Here is a 17711-nt window from a genome sequence, read left to right on the forward strand (position 1 = left end):
GCGCTGGGCTAGGCACGTTCCCTACGCTCCTGGCCCGAGTGATTGGGGTTGAAGCTGAACCACCTGTGGGCCTGGCGCCTGGGCACTGGTGGCAGCAGCTCCCTCGGCTCCACGCTGCTAGTGCAAGTGCAAGTGTGGCCCAAACGGGAGTGAGACCTGCGGGGCTGCACCAGCCCCAGCCCCCGGGCCTGCCAGCTCCCCAGGGAGACACCCCGGCCCAGGAAGGAGGGGACGCCAGCCGCAGGCTCTTGCTGTGACTTGCTGGGCGCAGGCTGTGGACTCTGGCCTTGAGCAGCACAGAGGAACTGGCCGTTATCTGGTACACTTTGTTCTCCCTGCTGTCTGGGTGTGGAGCAGGCAGAGCCGGGAGATTAGCCTCAGACCTTTGACACGCAGGCTGCAGGCAAGTTTATGGCTTTGCTTTGTGCTGGGGTAAAGTGCTCACTCCGGCTCCCGCCCGCTGCCTGGCAGAGCAGTGTCTGGGCGTGGCATCTGGCACCCAGCCACAGCGCCCCCTGCTGGGAGACCCCCCGCAGCCTCACCCTCAACAGCGCCTCCTGCTGGGAGACCCCCCCACAGCCGTCGCTCTTGTCCCACCTCTCCACCCCCAACAGTGCCCCCTGCTGGGAGACCCCCCCACAGCCGGCACTCCTCTCCCACCTCCCCACCCTCGACAGCGCCCCCTGCTGGGAGACCCCCCACAGCCGGCACTCCTCTCCCACCTCCCCACCCTCAACAGCGCCCCCTGCTGGGAGACCTCCCACAGCCGGCACTCCTCTCCCACCTCCCCACCCTCGACAGCGCCCCCTGCTGGGAGACCCCCCCCCACAGCCGGTGCTCCTCTCCCACCTCCCCACCCCCAACAGTGCTTCCTACTGGGAGAGGTGGGGCTGGAGTAGCTGGGAGACCCCCTGTGGCATAATGGGGGGGGGGGGTCTGTCTACTCTGTAACCCTGGGTATGTCTACACTACCCCCCTAGTTCGAACTAGCGGGGGTAATGTAGTCATACGGAGATGCAAATGAAGCCCGGGATTTGAATTTCCTGGGCTTCATTTGCATAAAGCCGGCCGGCGCCATTTTTAAATGCCAGCTAGTGCGGACCCCGTGCCCGCGGCTACACGCGGCACGGACTAGCTAGTTCGGATTAGGCTTCCTAATCCGAACTAGCTGTACACCTCATGGAACGAGGCATAATACTAGTTCGGATTAGGAAGCCTAATCCGAACTAGCTAGTCCGTGCCGTGTGTAGCCGCGCGGCACAGGGTCCGAACTAGCCGGCATTTAAAAATGGCGCCGGCCGGCTTTATGCAAATGAAGCCCAGGAAACTCAAATCCCGGGCTTCATTTGCAACTCCGTATGACTACATTACCCCCCCAGTTCGAACTAGGGGGGTAGTGTAGACAGCCCCCCTGTCTCCCGCTGCGCTGGGCTGTGCGATTCCCACTGACTCACCCCCACGTGCATTGGCCCAGACACCCAGTCCCAGCCTGAGCAGATAACAAGGCTCTTCCCAGGGGAGAGACAAAGGGAGGGAGGTGGAGACGGCACCTGGCTGGGGGGCAGGGCCTGGGGGCTGGGCAGTTCCTGGCTGGGAAACATGAAGGGAACAACCCAAGCTGAGGGTTGCGGGGGCTGCATGGCCCCCCCTAACCCAAAGAGACTGAGGCATCCTGGCCCTGACTCCTGTAGCCACATCACGTCTGTGCTGGGCTGTGTCCTGGAGGAGCAACAACCCCCCGTTCTACTGGCTGGGGGAGTCTGTTCGTGCTGCTACGGGGGTGCAGGGCCGGGGAGGGCCACCATGCTCCTCACTGCCAGCACTCCTGTCCCACCTCCACCCCCCACAGCGCCCCCTGCTGGGAGAGGCGGTGCTGGAGTAGCTGGGAGACCCCCCACTGCCAGAGCGCCTGTCTCGCCTCCCCCCACAGCGCCCCCTGCTGGGAGAGGCGGGGCTGGAGTAGCTGGGAGACCCCCCACTGCCAGAGCGCCTGTCTCGCCTCCCCCCACCGCGCCCCCTGCTGGGAGAGGCGGGGCTGGAGTAGCTGGGAGACCCCCCCACTGCCAGAGCGCCTGTCTCGCCTCCCCCCACAGCGCCCCCTGCTGGGAGAGGCGGGGCTGGAGTAGCTGGGAGACCCCCCACTGCCAGACCGCCTGTCTCGCCTCCCCCCACAGTGCCCCCTGCTGGGAGAGGCGGGGCTGGAGTAGCTGGGAGACCCCCCACTGCCAGAGCGCCTGTCTCGCCTCCCCCCACAGCGCCCCCTGCTGGGAGAGGCGGGGCTGGAGTAGCTGGGAGACCCCCCACTGCCAGACCGCCTGTCTCGCCTCCCCCCACAGTGCCCCCTGCTGGGAGAGGCGGGGCTGGAGTAGCTGGGAGACCCCCCACTGCCAGAGCGCCTGTCTCGCCTCCCCCCACAGCGCCCCTGCTGGGAGAGGCGGGGCTGGAGTAGCTGGGAGACCCCCCACTGCCAGACCGCCTGTCTCGCCTCCCCCCACAGTGCCCCCTGCTGGGAGAGGCGGGGCTGGAGTAGCTGGGAGACCCCCCACTGCCAGAGCGCCTGTCTCGCCTCCCCCCACAGCGCCCCCTGCTGGGAGAGGCGGGGCTGGAGTAGCTGGGTGCTCCCCAGCACCCCTGGCTGGACATGAGGAAGATGAGCTAGGCAGCAGAGAGCCTTGCCTGGCCATTGCTTTCCTTTGGAGCAGCGTGTCAAGTATCAGAGGGGGAGCCGTGTTAGTCTGAATCTGCAGAAGCGGCCAGGAGCCCTGGGGCACTTCAGGGACTAGCTGACGTGTAGGAGCATGAGATGCATCTGAGGAAGTGGGGCTTTGCCCACGAAAGCTTTTGCTCCTACACGTCAGTTAGTCTCTCAGGTGCCCAGGACTCCTGGCCGCCTTTGGAGCAGCGTTTCCCAGTCTCCCCTGTGGGCACACAGGGCTGCTGGGCCCTGCGCCCGGAGGGGGCGGGGAAGTGGAGGGAGATGCTCTCTGCAAGTCTGGCCTGCTCCCATAGGAGCTGCATGGGCAGCTTCTCTTCTGCCTGGTGGCTTTGGGACGGGGAACCTCTGCCAAGCCCTGTTGCTCCTTCCTTGCCGTGTTGAAATAAAGGCGGGGCCGGCTGTGCGGGGCTTCTCTGCTCCCTGGACAGGTGGGCGATGGGGTCGGGGGGTGTCCTGGGAGAGGGTGGCCCCCTAGCGCTGGGCGCTCAGAGAGCGAGGGATGGCCTGTTGCTACAGGTGGCTTGGGCCAGGTGGCAGGAGCAGCACTGGGCTCTGGGTCGGAGCTGGCTCTGGAGTTATTCAGCAGGCTCTCCGGTGCCTCGCCCTGTCTCCACCCCCCGCCACATGCCAGCTCTGCCCTGGGCCTGGCTTTAGGCCGGCGGGGGGGCTCAGGGGGACGGGGCGTCTCTGCCCCTGCCCAGCTGACAGAGCCTGCTCGGCCCCTTATCACACAGGCGGCCTGCGATTCAAGACTTCAGTCTCTGCTGCAGGGGAAGCCGCGGCCCTTCCCATTAGATCTTATCAGCAGCGTTTCATGAATGACTCTCAGCTCCCAGCCCTGGGCCTGGCCTCTGGCATCCTCTGCTGAATGGGACTCCGGCTGCAGGCAGGAGCAGGTGTGTGTGCGCGCTGCTGAGCGCGCCGGGCTCTGCCAAGTGCTGCAGCTTGGCCACCAGCTGCTGAGCCCGTGTGGGAGGAGCTGGGCCGGGGCCAGCGCAGCCGTACTGGGACCTGCAGGCCCGGGCGCCCGTTGGCCTGGCAGGGCCTAGACTGGTGCCGAGCTGCCAGGCCAGCAGCGTCCCAGCGAGTCTGGGGATGGGGGGTGACGGCGAGTTGGGGTTTCCCAGACTCCTGCACCCCTGTAGCAGCAAGAACAGACTCCGCATGGTACAATCGAGAGGGGTTTATTGTTCCTTCAGGAGCCAGCCCTGCACATGTGATGTGGCTACAGGGCCCAGGGCCAGGATCCCTCAGACCCCAGGGTTAGGGGCCCATCGTCCCTAGGCCCCCCGCTTAGCCTGTTCTCTCCGTGCTTCCCAGACAGCCCCTGCCCCTTCCTCCGAGCCCTGCCCCCCAGCCAGGTGCTGGTCTCCGCCCCTCCCTTTGTCTCTCCCTGGGAGCTGAGCCTGGGTGTCTGGGTGAATCCACATTGGGAGAGTCAGTGAGAATCTCCCCTCCCAGCGCAGGGGGACCCGGGTCACAGAGCAGACAGCCCCCCACTGCGCCACAGGAGTCCAGCCACCTCTTCACGCAGCAGGGCCTGGGGCCCTGGGCCAAGGGTGAGGTGGCCACATGCAGCTCCCCTGACCTAAGGCAGCTCCACGGTTTCCATGTGCACATGGCAAGCCGGGCACCACCCCCTCTCCTCACAGGCCAGGGACAGGAAGCCCAGGGTCAGCGTCTGTGGCCTCGGCTCGTCACCCTGCCTTCTCGCCCGTCGGTTTGGGCTGCCAGGCTCTCGGGACGGGCACCCTGATCCCGGCTGGTGCTATTGCAGCATCAGTGGCAGTGAGAAGAAAGTAGGTCCTCTCCGCAGCCCTGGCTCCACGGGCCTGCCCATGTCACCTCTCCTGGTCCCCACCGGCTGAGGAAGCTGCCCTGGTTTGCGGCCGCGCCAGCGGGAACAGGGAGCTGCACTTGCCATCTGTGGCCCTGCAGTAACGCCCACTAGACTGGGGGCAGCATGAGGCGCTGGGTGGGCCGAGACTCGCCCAGCTGGAATTGGCCAGCGGCCCCTGCAGGGCAGTGCGGGATGCAATGCCAAGCCAGGAGCTCCCAGACGGCTTTGCCAGTGCTCGGATGGAGCCAGCTCAGGAACATGCTGGGCAGAGCGGGTGATGTGGTGGGGGGCAGGCAGGGGCATATTCCAGTGCACCCCACTGAACTCCCAGAAGGCCACCAGAGCTGTGCTGTGTGTCGAGGCTCCGTCACAGCGCCCAAGGCACTGGCATGGCAGACTGCCAAGCAGTACCTCGGTGCTGTGGGGTGGGAGCACTCTCCCCGGGCAGGCGGTGCTGGCCCAGCGTGGCACTAGGGGGTTCTGCTGGGGGGTGGGGTGGTGCCGGGAGGCGCTGGCCCAGAGTGGCACTAGGGAGTTGTGCTGGGGGGTGGGGTGGTGCCGGGAGGGGCTGGCCCAGCGTGGCACTAGGGGGTTGTGCTGGGGGGTGGGGTGGTGCCGGGAAGGGCTGGCCCAGCGTGGCACTAGGGGGTTGTGCTGGGGGGTGGGGTGGTGCCGGAAGGCGCTGGCCCAGCATGGCACTAGGGGATTGTGCTGGGGGGTGGGGTGGTGCCGGGAGGGGCTGGCCCAGCGTGGCACTAGGGGGTTGTGCTGGGGTGGGGTGCTGCCGGGAGGGGCTGGCCCAGTGTGGCACTAGGGGGTTGTGCTGGGGGGTGGGAGGTGCCGGGAGGGGCTGGCCCGGCGTGGCACTAGGGTTGTGCCGGGTGGGGTGCTGGTGGGAGGGGCTGGCCCGGCGTGGCACTAGGGTTGTGCCGGGGTGGGGTGGTGCCGGGAGGGGCTGGCCCGGCGTGGCACTAGGGTTGTGCCGGGGTGGGGTGCTGCCGGGAGGGGCTGGCCCGGCGTGGCACTAGGGTTGTGCCGGGGTTGGGTGCTGGCGGGAGGGGCTGGCCCGGCGTGGCACTAGGGTTGTGCCGGGGTGGGGTGCTGGCGGGAGGGGCTGGCCCGGCGTGGCACTAGGGTTGTGCCGGGGTGGGGTGCTGGCGGGAGGGGCTGGCCCGGCGTGGCACTAGGGTTGTGCCGGGGTGGGGTGGTGCCGGGAGGGGCTGGCCCGGCGTGGCACTAGGGTTGTGCCGGGGTTGGGTGCTGGCGGGAGGGGCTGGCCCGGCGTGGCACTAGGGTTGTGCCGGGGTGGGGTGCTGGCGGGAGGGGCTGGCCCGGCGTGGCACTAGGGGGTTGTGCTGGGGGGTGGGGTGGTGTCGGGAGGGGCTGGCCCAGCGTGGCACTAGGGGGTTGTGCTGGGGGTGGGGTGGTGCCGGGAGGGGCTGGCCCGGCGTGGCACTAGGGGGTTGTGCTGGGGGGTGGGGTGGTGTCGGGAGGGGCTGGCCCAGCGTGGCACTAGGGTTGTGCCGGGGTGGGGTGGTGTCGGGAGGGGCTGGCCCGGCGTGGCACTAGGGTTGTGCCGGGGTTGGGTGCTGGCGGGAGGGGCTGGCCCAGCGTGGCACTAGGGTTGTGCTGGGGGGTGGGGTGCTGCCGGGAGGGGCTGGCCCGGCGTGGCACTAGGGTTGTGCTGGGGGGTGGGGTGCTGCCGGGAGGGGCTGGCCCAGCGTGGCACTAGGGTTGTGCTGGGGGGTGGGGTGCTGCCGGGAGGGGCTGGCCCGGCGTGGCACTAGGGTTGTGCTGGGGGGTGGGGTGCTGTCGGGAGGGGCTGGCCCAGCGTGGCACTAGGGTTGTGCCGGGGTGGGGTGGTGTCGGGAGGGGCTGGCCCGGCGTGGCACTAGGGTTGTGCCGGGGTGGGGTGCTGTCGGGAGGGGCTGGCCCGGCGTGGCACTAGGGTTGTGCTGGGGGGTGGGGTGCTGTCGGGAGGGGCTGGCCCAGCGTGGCACTAGGGGGTTGTGCTGGGGGGTGGGAGGTGCCGGGAGGGGCTGGCCCGGCGTGGCACTAGGGTTGTGCCGGGGTGGGGTGCTGCCGGGAGGGGCTGGCCCAGCGTGGCACTAGGGTTGTGCCGGGTGGGGTGCTGGTGGGAGGGGCTGGCCCGGCGTGGCACTAGGGTTGTGCCGGGGTGGGGTGGTGCCGGGAGGGGCTGGCCCGGCGTGGCACTAGGGTTGTGCCGGGGTGGGGTGCTGCCGGGAGGGGCTGGCCCGGCGTGGCACTAGGGTTGTGCCGGGGTTGGGTGCTGGCGGGAGGGGCTGGCCCGGCGTGGCACTAGGGTTGTGCCGGGGTGGGGTGGTGCCGGGAGGGGCTGGCCCGGCGTGGCACTAGGGTTGTGCCGGGGTTGGGTGCTGGCGGGAGGGGCTGGCCCGGCGTGGCACTAGGGTTGTGCCGGGGTGGGGTGCTGGCGGGAGGGGCTGGCCCGGCGTGGCACTAGGGGGTTGTGCTGGGGGGTGGGGTGGTGTCGGGAGGGGCTGGCCCAGCGTGGCACTAGGGGGTTGTGCTGGGGGGTGGGGTGGTGCCGGGAGGGGCTGGCCTGGCGTGGCACTAGGGGGTTGTGCTGGGGGGTGGGGTGGTGTCGGGAGGGGCTGGCCCAGCGTGGCACTAGGGTTGTGCCGGGGTGGGGTGGTGTCGGGAGGGGCTGGCCCGGCGTGGCACTAGGGTTGTGCCGGGGTTGGGTGCTGGCGGGAGGGGCTGGCCCGGCGTGGCACTAGGGTTGTGCTGGGGGGTGGGGTGCTGCCGGGAGGGGCTGGCCCGGCGTGGCACTAGGGTTGTGCTGGGGGGTGGGGTGCTGCCGGGAGGGTCTGGCCCAGCGTGGCACTAGGGTTGTGCTGGGGGGTGGGGTGCTGCCGGGAGGGGCTGGCCCGGCGTGGCACTAGGGTTGTGCTGGGGGGTGGGGTGCTGTCGGGAGGGGCTGGCCCAGCGTGGCACTAGGGTTGTGCCGGGGTGGGGTGGTGTCGGGAGGGGCTGGCCCGGCGTGGCACTAGGGTTGTGCCGGGGTGGGGTGCTGTCGGGAGGGGCTGGCCCGGCGTGGCACTAGGGTTGTGCTGGGGGGTGGGGTGCTGTCGGGAGGGGCTGGCCCAGCGTGGCACTAGGGGGTTGTGCTGGGGGGTGGGGTGCTGTTGGGAGGGGCTGGCCCAGCGTGGCACTAGGGGGTTGTGCCGGGGTGGGGTGGTGCCGGGAGGGACTCTCCCCGGGCAGGCAGTGGCGGTGTAGCACGCTGGGGGTTGTTTCCAACGCGATGGAGCCTAAGGCCTGCCCTCCGGGATCAGTGAGATCCCTCGGCGGTTCTGGCTGCCCCAGCGGAATCGTCAGCAGCCGCGTCATCAGTCTGGACAAGGACGCTGGCCTGGCCCGGAGGGGGCTGACGGTGTCTCTGTCCCTCGCAGCGTCTGCCCCAGCTCTGCGGCGCGGGGGACGGCCGGGCGTTCGCGGACACCCTGCAGCAGCTCTACACGGCCGTGGCCAGGCAGGAGGCGAGGGCAGGGCAGAAGCGCCCCCACTCAGGTGAGGAACCAGATGGAAATATGGTCGCTTGTACCATAGAGCCCTCCCCCCGGGCCTCGCCCCATCCCAGTGCTCCTGGAGCGTCTGGCCCGCCAGGCTGGGAGGCTCCGGTAGCTGGAGCTCGGGGTGTTGGGGCTGCTTTGCTCCCTGCAGTCGGCGAGGGACCGGCTCCTCCCCTCACTGTTGGCCTCTGCCCCTCGTGCCTCTGACTCCTGCCTTCTCTCTCTGGGACAGGGGAGGCCGAGCCCCCTGAGCTCGCCTCGTCTCACCCGCTGCCGGGGGAGGCTCTGGACTCCCTGGTCACGCAGCAGGAAAAGGACGAGCCGCCCTCTGACCTGCCCCAGAGCCTGGGAGCCACAGCGGTAAGTGCCGCTTCCAAGCCTGCAGCTGCCTGGACAGAGCAGACAAGCTGTGCCTGCCCCCCCCAGGGGTTCCAAGGAGGGGTTCGGCTCCGCAGCCCCATCCCCTCAGGCCCTGACAAACCAGCCTGCAGCGAGGAGTAGCTGCCTCAGAGGGTTGTGTGTGGGGTGCAGGGCCTTGCCCCTCTGGCTAGCTCAGTGGGGGAGGGGTGGGGGATGGGGCAGGAGCCGTTCCCCTCGAGGGGGTGCTGGCGCTGACCCGGCCCCATGCAGGGCTGGCTGGCTCGGGGTGGGGGATGGGGCAGGAGCCGTTCCCCTCGAGGGGGTGCTGGCGCTGACCCGGCCCCATGCAGGGCTGGCTGGCTCGGGGTGGGGGATGGGGCAGGAGCCGTTCCCCTCGAGGGGGTGCTGGCGCTGACCCGGCCCCATGCAGGGCTGGCTGGCTCGGGGTGGGGGATGGGGCAGGAGCCGTTCCCCTCGAGGGGGTGCTGGCGCTGACCCGGCCCCATGCAGGGCTGGCTGGCTCGGGGCGGGGGATGGGGCAGGAGCCGTTCCCCTCGAGGGGGTGCTGGCTCTGGCTGGCTCCAAGCACTCTGCGCATGACGCCTTTCTGGCCCTATTGGATCAAAGCTTGTTCCCGTCCAGTGGCTGTTAGGGGACCTGGTGGGTCTCAGCTCCTAATGGGAAGTGTCCAGCCCAAGCACTGAGGCACCTCCCAGCCTTGGATGTGAACTTCCCCTTCTCTGCCCTCGCCCCGTCTGTGGGGCAGGTACGGAGCCACCTTCTGCACGGAGCGAGGTGACCCTGGCTCGCCTGCAGAGCCTCCAGCTCCTCTGTTGTGCCACCCCCACGGCAGCTCCTGTAGCTCCACCAGCCTGATTCCCCCTCACTCCAGCCAGGACGCCCTGCCGTGTCTCCTCTGAACTTCCCATGGAGGCTTTACGAGATGGGAGGGAGCCCGGAGCAGACTGGCCAAAACCTGCTCCCGCAAATCCCACAAAAGAGGCACAATCCTGCCCCAGACAATTCTTACTAAATGAATCGAATCTGGCTTAACCATGTCAAATACTTTTTGACACGTCGTCGTCTTCTTACTTCTGTCCCTCCCGTAAATGTTAGTTTCAAACCCTAGATACATTCCCGGAGGACAGGTCCAGCAATAGCTATTAGCCAGGACGGGCAGGGAGGGTGTCCTGGCCTCTGTCAGGGCTGGGAATGGGCGACGGGAGGGATCACATGAGGATTCCCTGCTCTGTTCCCTCCCTCTGGGGCACCTGGCCTTGGCCACTGTCAGCAGACAGGACCCTGGGCTGCATGGGCCTTTGCTCTGAGCCAGTGGAAAGAAAGGAAGAACTTGCTTTCCCTTGCCTGAAATCTGTTATGCTGTCGTGTGTCCATCACACAAAATGTCTAAACAAATTGCCCACCAATTTTGCCTTAAAAGGTGCAGCTTTTTGTAATGATTATAAAAGCGAGTTGTTTTAAAGGCCTGGAAATGTTTAACCTACGTACGCACTCTTTAGAACTTTGAAACACCCCAGCAAGTGAATTCCATCCCTGTTGCTGCTTTTTGAAAACAGTTGAACAGAAAACCTGCTTGCAGCCCTGACAGTCTGCTGATACAACAGTGACCTTGTGTGCACCTGTGATGTCCCAGAACAACACTCTGAATGGAGTCTCTGCCCTGACTGGAGGCTGGAGCCGGGGTACACACGTGTAGGAAAGCGACGCTCCAACAAACGAATTAGCAATTTCCTAAATGGGCTACTCTTGGGAAACTCAAGGGCTGCGTCTAGACTGGCATGATTTTGTGGAAATACTTTTAGCAGAAAGGTTTTTCCGTTAAAAGTATTTCTGCAGAAGTGCATCTAGATTGTCATGGATGCTTTTGTGCAAAAAGTGCTTTTGTGGAAAAGCATCCGTGGCCAGTCTAGACGCGATTTGCACAAGAAAGCCCTGATCACCATTTTAGCCATCGGGGCTTTTTTGTGCAAAACAGTTCTTCCCGTCTACACTGGCCCTCTTGAGCAAGTGTTCTTGTGCAAGGGCTTTTTCCCGAGCGGGAGCGTGAAGGGATTTGCGCAAGAAGCCCTGATTTTGTACATTACACAGTCAATGTTCTTGCACAGATTCAAGCGGCCAGTGTAGACAGCTGGCAAGTTTTTGCGCAAAAAGCGCTGAACCATACGCCAACCTTGAAACCACCTCAGGGCGTGTGGCAGCTCCCCCAGCACCTCTGAGCTTGCACGAGATGTGCACACGGCTCCGGCCTGCAGGAGCATCCCTGTTGGTTTGACAGAGGTTCCTTTGGTTCCAGACTCCCTCCTCTCCGGCCCAGAGAGCCCAGCTGCCCGTGTCCAAGGTCAAGAGGAAGAAGGCAAAGGGGCTGTTTGGCTGACACATCGCTGCTCCGCCCCCTCGCCGTGGGGAGGAGTCTGGCCCCAGGGCCTAGCTGCTCAGGACCCCAGCACGGAGCCTTGAATCTGACCATGACGCAGCATCTAGAAGGGCCAAGCAGGGCTCTTGCTCTGGGGGGCTTGCGGGCTGCTCTCCTCCCCTGTGGCAGCTCATTCAGCCCCTCGCTGGCATGCGGCTGGCATGCGGCCAGGCCTCTCCGCGGGCAGAGCAGGTGTGGCAGCCGATGCCTCTGCTCCTCACCCCAAGTGCTTCTCTGCCCCCCGCTGATCTGGCTCTCCACCCCCCCAACCCAGCTCTAGGGCTGGCCGTCCCTTGCTCCACAGGGCTGAGTGCTGGAGAGCTGAGGGGGTGGGAGTGGCAGGCTCCTGTTCCCTCAGGCAGTGGCCCCACGCTTTGGTTTTACACTAGTTTGCAATAAAGGCCCCTCACTGCTCAAGATGCTGTGTCTGGCTGGGGGAGGGGCAAGCTCTGGCTCCTCCCATTTGGTCCTGCCAGGTACCCCATGGGAGCAATTTCTGCCCCAGCCCCGACCTGTTTCTCCAGCCTGTATGTGCCCAGTGAGAGAGGTTCTGCCCAGCCCAGAGGCCAAGCAGCTACCCTCGTCCGCTTGCTGGGGCACAGCCTGTGGGGACTACAGCTCCCAGCGTGCTTTGCTCCAGTGTAATCTTGTGGCACCTGCAGGGGCTTGCAGGCCAGCCCTGTGGATAACAGGCCTTCCCCTTGGTGCCGGTGGTGCAGAGTGGGCAGAGGGCAGGGGTGCCAGCCCAAGGCGGGCAAGTCTGATTTCTTCTGTCCTGGGCGTGGCTGGTAAAAGCCTTGATCCAGTCGGCAGTGGGGAGCCCGTGCTGCGTAGGGCGGGGTGCGTAGGGACAGCTTCTGGAGGGGGGCCGGTGGCTAAGGGGTTAATCCCCTTGCCCCCATGCCGTGCTGCGTAGGGCGGGGTGCGTAGGGACAGCTTCTGGAGGGGGGGCCGGTGGCTAAGGGGTTAATCCCCTTGCCCCCATGCCGTGCTGCGTAGGGCGGGGTGCGTAGGGACAGCTTCTGGAGGGGGGCCGGTGGCTAAGGGGTTAATCCCCTTGCCCCCATGCCGTGCTGCGTAGGGCGGGGTGCGTAGGGACAGCTTCTGGAGGGGGGCCGGTGGCTAAGGGGTTAATCCCCTGGCCCCCATGCCGTGCTGCGTAGGGCGGGGTGCGTAGGGACAGCTCCTGGAGGGGGGCCGGTGGCTAAGGGGTTAATCCCCTTGCCCCCATGCCGTGCTGCGTAGGGCGGGGTGCGTAGGGACAGCTCCTGGAGGGGGGGCCGGTGGCTAAGGGGTTAATCCCCTGGCCCCCATGCCGTGCTGCGTAGGGCGGGGTGCGTAGGGACAGCTCCTGGAGGGGGGCCAGTGGCTAAGGGGTTAATCCCCTTGCCCCCATGCCGTGCTGCGTAGGGCGGGGTGCGTAGGGACAGCTCCTGGAGGGGGGCCGGTGGCTAAGGGGTTAATCCCCTTGCCCCCATGCCGTGCTGCGTAGGGCGGGGTGCGTAGGGACAGCTCCTGGAGGGGGGCCAGTGGCTAAGGGGTTAATCCCCTTGCCCCCATGCCGTGCTGCGTAGGGCGGGGTGCGTAGGGACAGCTTCTGGAGGGGGGGCCGGTGGCTAAGGGGTTAAGCCCCTTGCCCCCATGCCGTGCTGCCTAGGGCGGGGTGCGTAGGGACAGCTTCTGGAGGGGGGGCCGGTGGCTAAGGGGTTAATCCCCTTGCCCCCATGCCGTGCTGTGTAGGGCGGGGTGCGTAGGGACAGCTCCTGGAGGGGGGGCCGGTGGCTAAGGGGTTAATCCCCTTGCCCCCATGCCGTGCTGCGTAGGGCGAGGTGCGTAGGGACAGCTTCTGGAGGGGGGCCGGTGGCTAAGGGGTTAATCCCCTTGCCCCCATGCCGTGCTGCGTAGGGCGGGGTGCGTAGGGACAGCTCCTGGAGGGGGGGCCGGTGGCTAAGGGGTTAATCCCCTTGCCCCCATGCCGTGCTGCGTAGGGCGGGGTGCGTAGGGACAGCTTCTGGAGGGGGGGCCGGTGGCTAAGGGGTTAATCCCCTTGCCCCCATGCCGTGCTGCGTAGGGCAGGGTGCGTAGGGACAGCTCCTGGAGGGGGGGCCGGTGGCTAAGGGGTTAATCCCCTTGCCCCCATGCCGTGCTGCGTAGGGCGGGGTGCGTAGAGACAGCTTCTGGAGGGGGGCCGGTGGCTAAGGGGTTAATCCCCTTGCCCCCATGCCGTGCTGCGTAGGGCAGGGTGCATAGGGACAGCTCCTGGAGGGGGGGGGCCGGTGGCTAAGGGGTTAATCCCCTGGCCCCCATGCCGTGCTGGCGGCTCCACAAGGCACTCAGAGCCTCCATCAGTCTGGCTGTGGCCCCTGAGGCAGCAGCCCACCCCCAAGGTGCAGTGGGGGGCACGGCAGAGGGGCAGGACTGGCAGAGGGGGCCAGTAGCAGTGGGGATTTCCCCAGTCCCAGGGGCACTGCCCCACCCCTTAGTCCACAAGCTAAGGCCCAACCCTTCATGTCTGGCCCAGTCCTGGCCAGAACCCCCAGCCCTGCCGGTGCCCTTCGCTCCTGACCCCCAGCCCCCGCCCCACCCAGCCCTGCCGGTGCCCTTCGCTCCTGACCCGCAGCCCCCGCCCCACCCAGCCCTGCCAGTGCCCTTCGCTCCTGACCCCCAGCCCCCGCCCCCCCAGCCCTACCAGTGCCCTTCACTCCTGACCTGCAGCCCCCCCCAGCCCTGCCGGTGCCCTTCACTCCTGACCCCCAGCCCCCGCCCCCCCAGCCCTGCCGGTGCCCTTCACTCCTGACCCCCAGCCCCCGCCCCCCCAGCCCTGCCGGTGCCCTTCGCTCCTGACCCACAGCCCCCGCCCCCCCAGCCCTGCCGGTGCCCTTCACTCCTGACCCACAGCCCCCGCCCCCCCCAGCCCTGCCGGTGCCCTTTGCTCCTGACCCACAGCCCCCGCCCCCCCCAGCCCTGCCGGTGCCCTTCGCTCCTGACCCGCAGCCCCCGCCCCCCCCAGCCCTGCCGGTGCCCTTCGCTCCTGACCCACAGCCCCCGCCCCCCCAGCCCTGCTGGTGCCCTTCGCTCCTGACCCACAGCCCCCGCCCCCCCCAGCCCTGCCGGTGCCCTTCGCTCCTGACCCGCAGCCCCTGCCCCCCCAGCCCTGCTGGTGCCCTTCGCTCCTGACCCACAGCCCCCGCCCCCCCCAGCCCTGCCGGTGCCCTTCGCTCCTGACCCACAGCCCCTGCCCCCCCCAGCCCTGCTGGTGCCCTTCACTCCTGACCCACAGCCCCCGCCCCCCCAGCCCTGCTGGTGCCCTTCGCTCCTGACCCACAGCCCCTGCCCCCCCAGCCCTGCTGGTGCCCTTCACTCCTGACCTGCAGCCCCCGCCTCCCCAGCCCTGCCACCCCTGACCTCCTGACCCGCAGCCCCCAGCCTCCCCAGCCCTGCCAGTGCCCTTCGCTCCTGACCCACAGCCCCCGCCCCCCCCCAGCCCGGCCGCCCCCCGACCTCGTGACCCACAGCCCCAGCCAGCCTGCACTCGTGCTAGGTTCAGTGCCATTCCTGTGATATGCTCAGCTGGATCCCCAGGCAACCTCAGCAGCCGGGCCCTCCCTCGCGTCGCTCCCCCGCTGCCTGTGCAGGTCGGCGGGTGCTGCGCGAGAGAGGGGGCGCTTGCTGGAGCGTGGGGAGGGCTCCCAGGTGGCCCTGCCCGAGTCGGCCCATTGCCCCGGTGGGGGGGTTACGCAGGAATCCGGCCCTATGGGGGACCCACAGGCAGATGGGCTGGGAAATCACCTGCCAAGGAGACGCTATGGGGCAGGGAAGTGCAGAGCTCAGCTGTGCTCTCTGCATTCAGAGCCATGGCAGCAGGGAGAGGGGCAGCCCCCCGGGGCAGCCCCCCCTCCCCGGGTTAGCCCTGCTGGCCCCGGGGCTCTGGCCCCAGCCCGGATCCTGCCGGCCGGACCCCGTGTCTCCCGGGGCTCAGGGACTGCGGCCCTGCCCTGTGCGCCTGTGATCTGTCCGGGCTCCCAGTGCACGTTACAGACTCCGCCTCCATCAGGCTGAGCCCAGAAATACGTGTTCGCAGGGTTTAATGAAGCTGTTATGCAGGGCACGGCCCCGTGGCCTTAATAACGGCTCTGTGGCCTCGATTAAAGGGACCTTTCAGTCGCTTTCAAGTATTTTTAGAAAAGGGGGGAAAACTCAGCCAAGCCAGGAGAGGAAACTCCCGAGCTGGCCTGGTGCAAAACTAAGGAAATAGCACCCCCTAGACTGCAGCTCCCTGCCTGGCTCTGCTGGGCCAGCCGTGCTCTCCCCCGCCCTGCCAGGTCTGGGGCCATGGGGCGCCTGGGCCTCCTCCCCGCTGGCTTCCCAGCCCTGCACAGCGCCAGGTGCCCACGGACTGACTGGGGGAGGGGAATGCTTCAATAATACGTCTGCGCACCTTCCTTGGGCTCAGCCTCAGGGGAAACTGAGGCACAGAAAGAGATGGGACTTGCCCCAAGTCACCCAGTGAGTCAGCTCTGGGAACAGAGCCGGGAGTCCTGGCTCCCCGCTCCCCGGCCTGCCAGTGGTTACGGGACCAGTCCAGGCTCTTGGATGGCCGTTCCCTGCCCCGCTGTCCCTCGGGCCTTGTGGCTCCTGCCCGAGGTGCTGCCCATGCCCCCACTCACGTTGTGCAGTGCTGAGCGTGCTTCTGCCTTTCCCATAGGGCACAGGGCAGTTCCCAAGCAGGGGGGTGTCCCCCCGCCCCCGAGCCAGGGAGTCCCTCTAGCCCTGGCCCCATGTGTCCCGTGGCCTGGGTGCTCTGGTCCAGGCAGTTGAGACGCCCTCATGTGCCCAGTGCAGGGCGGGAGAGCACATGGCCCTTCTCCCACCATGGGGCCGGGGCAGAGAGACCCTGCAGGGTTTCTGGCAGCAGGGGGCACCCCCAGCCCGTGCCCAGCTCCTGCCCTCCCCCCTCCCTGCGGGGCCCAGAGAGCACAGCGCCAGTGCCAGCCCGGGGGGCTCTCATCTGCCCTCCTCCTCCCATGCCCAGCATGTGCTCGGTGCCCACAGTCCCATCTCTGGCGCTGAGCCAGGCCCCTCCCCAAGATTAACCTCTGCCGCCCCCTGCTGGCCTGTGGGAGCGACCCAGTGAGGTACAGGCCCGGGGGCGTAGAGGGACTGCTGCTCTTCGCGAGTCCCCATCCTGTCCATGCTCCTAACCCAGGCCCTGCCCTGCTGGGAGGTGACACGTGGGGGCTTTCCCCATGTGCTGTGGAGTTCCCTGCCCCGTGGGCCATCGGCTGGCACCCTGCTCTCTTCATTAGGGCACCTGCCTCCTGCCCCGCCCTGCAGCAGCCGTGCTGGGAGCTACGGGTGGGGTCCCCGTTCTGCTGGGCGCTGCACAGCCCCCGACAGCCCCGGGCCCCCTTGTGCCCACTGAGACCGGGGCACTGCCCAGACCCTGCGATCAGCTGGGCACTCTGTGTGCTCCCGATGGGCTGTGGGGGATGGAGCCTGCCCCAGTAAGGGAGGGGGCCCCCCCTCTGTCTGTGCTCCTGATCAGCCCGCCGGTGGGGGAAGCTGCAGAGCTTTCACCCAGACTGGAGGCTGGTGTCCCTGTGCCGGAGGGCCGCAGCCAGGCAGAGGCTCTTGGGGCTCCCCGGCCCTGCCACAGTGGAAGTGGCTCCGTGGCGGAGGCATACGTGGGTGTCAGGGAGCTGTGGCGCCATTCGTGAGGTGAGGGGGCCCGTGGTCCTGTGAGCCCGGGGGCTGCAGTGCTGGAGGGGGCGTTCGTGGGCATCGTGGGGCCCGGAGCAGGGCAGGTGGGTGTCTCATACGCAGACCCTGCGAGCGGGTGACCCACCAGCTGGAGAAGGCAGCTCTGGGCTGGAGGGAGAGGTCAGGGCCAGCGTCACAACGGCCTGGCCCTGGGAACCGCCGGGCCAGCCCAGCCGAGGGACCGTCACGGCCAGTCTGTCTGCGTGCGCCTTTCCCAGCCCACGCTGCCCGCACTGGCCTGCCATGGGCTGGCGATGCCCAGAGAGGTGGGTGCAGTGGGACGAGGCCCCAGGCTGCCCGTGCCCCTGCGCTCCATCTGGCTGAGCCCCCAGGAGCTGCTGTCCCTCTGGCACTGGGCTGGGGGCAGCTAGTCCCTTGGTGCTGGTTCGGGCTGCACAGCTGGGGCCCTGGTCCTGCTTCCCCGAGGGGCCAGGCCCGGGGATGAGGAAGGAACTGACCTTGGGGGGCAGCACCCCAGGAAGTCTGGCCCCAGGCTCCTCAGGCTGGGCACCCCGACTGCCCGCTGGAGTCCCCAGAGCAAACCCCACTGGCTGCTCCCTGCACCAGGGCCCCTAGAGCCAGAGTGGGGCCCCTCAGCACCAGCTGGGCCCAGCCCTGCTGCCCTCCCTGCCTCTGTCTCCTGCCTGGTCTTGCTGGAGCCCCGGCCGCCGGCGGAGGCTGCCCCAAGGGTCCACTCACCTGGGGAAGAGCTCGGGGCCCTCCCCAGGGCAGGCCCAGGGGCCCGGGCAGTGAAATCAGGGTGTTGTGTTTACTTTCCCCTACTGGCAGCTGGAAGGGGAAGCCCATCCCAGCCCCGCATTGTTGTCTCAGCGAGTTAATCAGATCCCACAATCCTGTTGTGGAAATATTGGGCCTCCCTCCGAACAATAGAGCCCGAGAATATTGTGGTTAAATTTCAACCAGCTGCCTCCCCGCTCTGTTTGATCCCCCCTCCCGGGGCACGAGGGCACCTGGGATCGGGGGGGGGGGCATCTTTGCAGGCTCTGCCGCAGGAGCCCCGCATACCTGGAGCCCCGGTGCCCAGGC

At 67.6% G+C, this 17711-nt stretch overlaps 1 protein-coding gene across 2 annotated transcripts in view; it reads left to right on the plus strand.

The window, feature by feature from the left end:
* The window catches only part of NHEJ1 (non-homologous end joining factor 1), a 156423-nt gene extending 145102 nt beyond the window's left edge, over positions 1-11321 (plus strand). For both annotated transcript variants that reach the window (XM_089779605.1, XM_075932927.2), the window contains exons 6-8: positions 7991-8108; positions 8343-8470; positions 10785-11321. In XM_089779605.1, coding sequence (XP_089635731.1) covers positions 7991-8108; positions 8343-8470; positions 10785-10865 — 327 coding nt within the window. In that variant the 3' untranslated portion in view covers positions 10866-11321. The remainder of the gene's footprint in view (positions 1-7990; positions 8109-8342; positions 8471-10784) is intronic.
* Positions 11322-17711: the final 6390 nt, after the last annotated feature.

Source organism: Pelodiscus sinensis, chromosome 7, assembly GCF_052426305.1.
Source record: "Pelodiscus sinensis isolate ZL-2025 chromosome 7, ASM5242630v1, whole genome shotgun sequence".
In the NCBI taxonomy this organism is placed as follows: Eukaryota; Metazoa; Chordata; order Testudines; family Trionychidae; genus Pelodiscus; species Pelodiscus sinensis.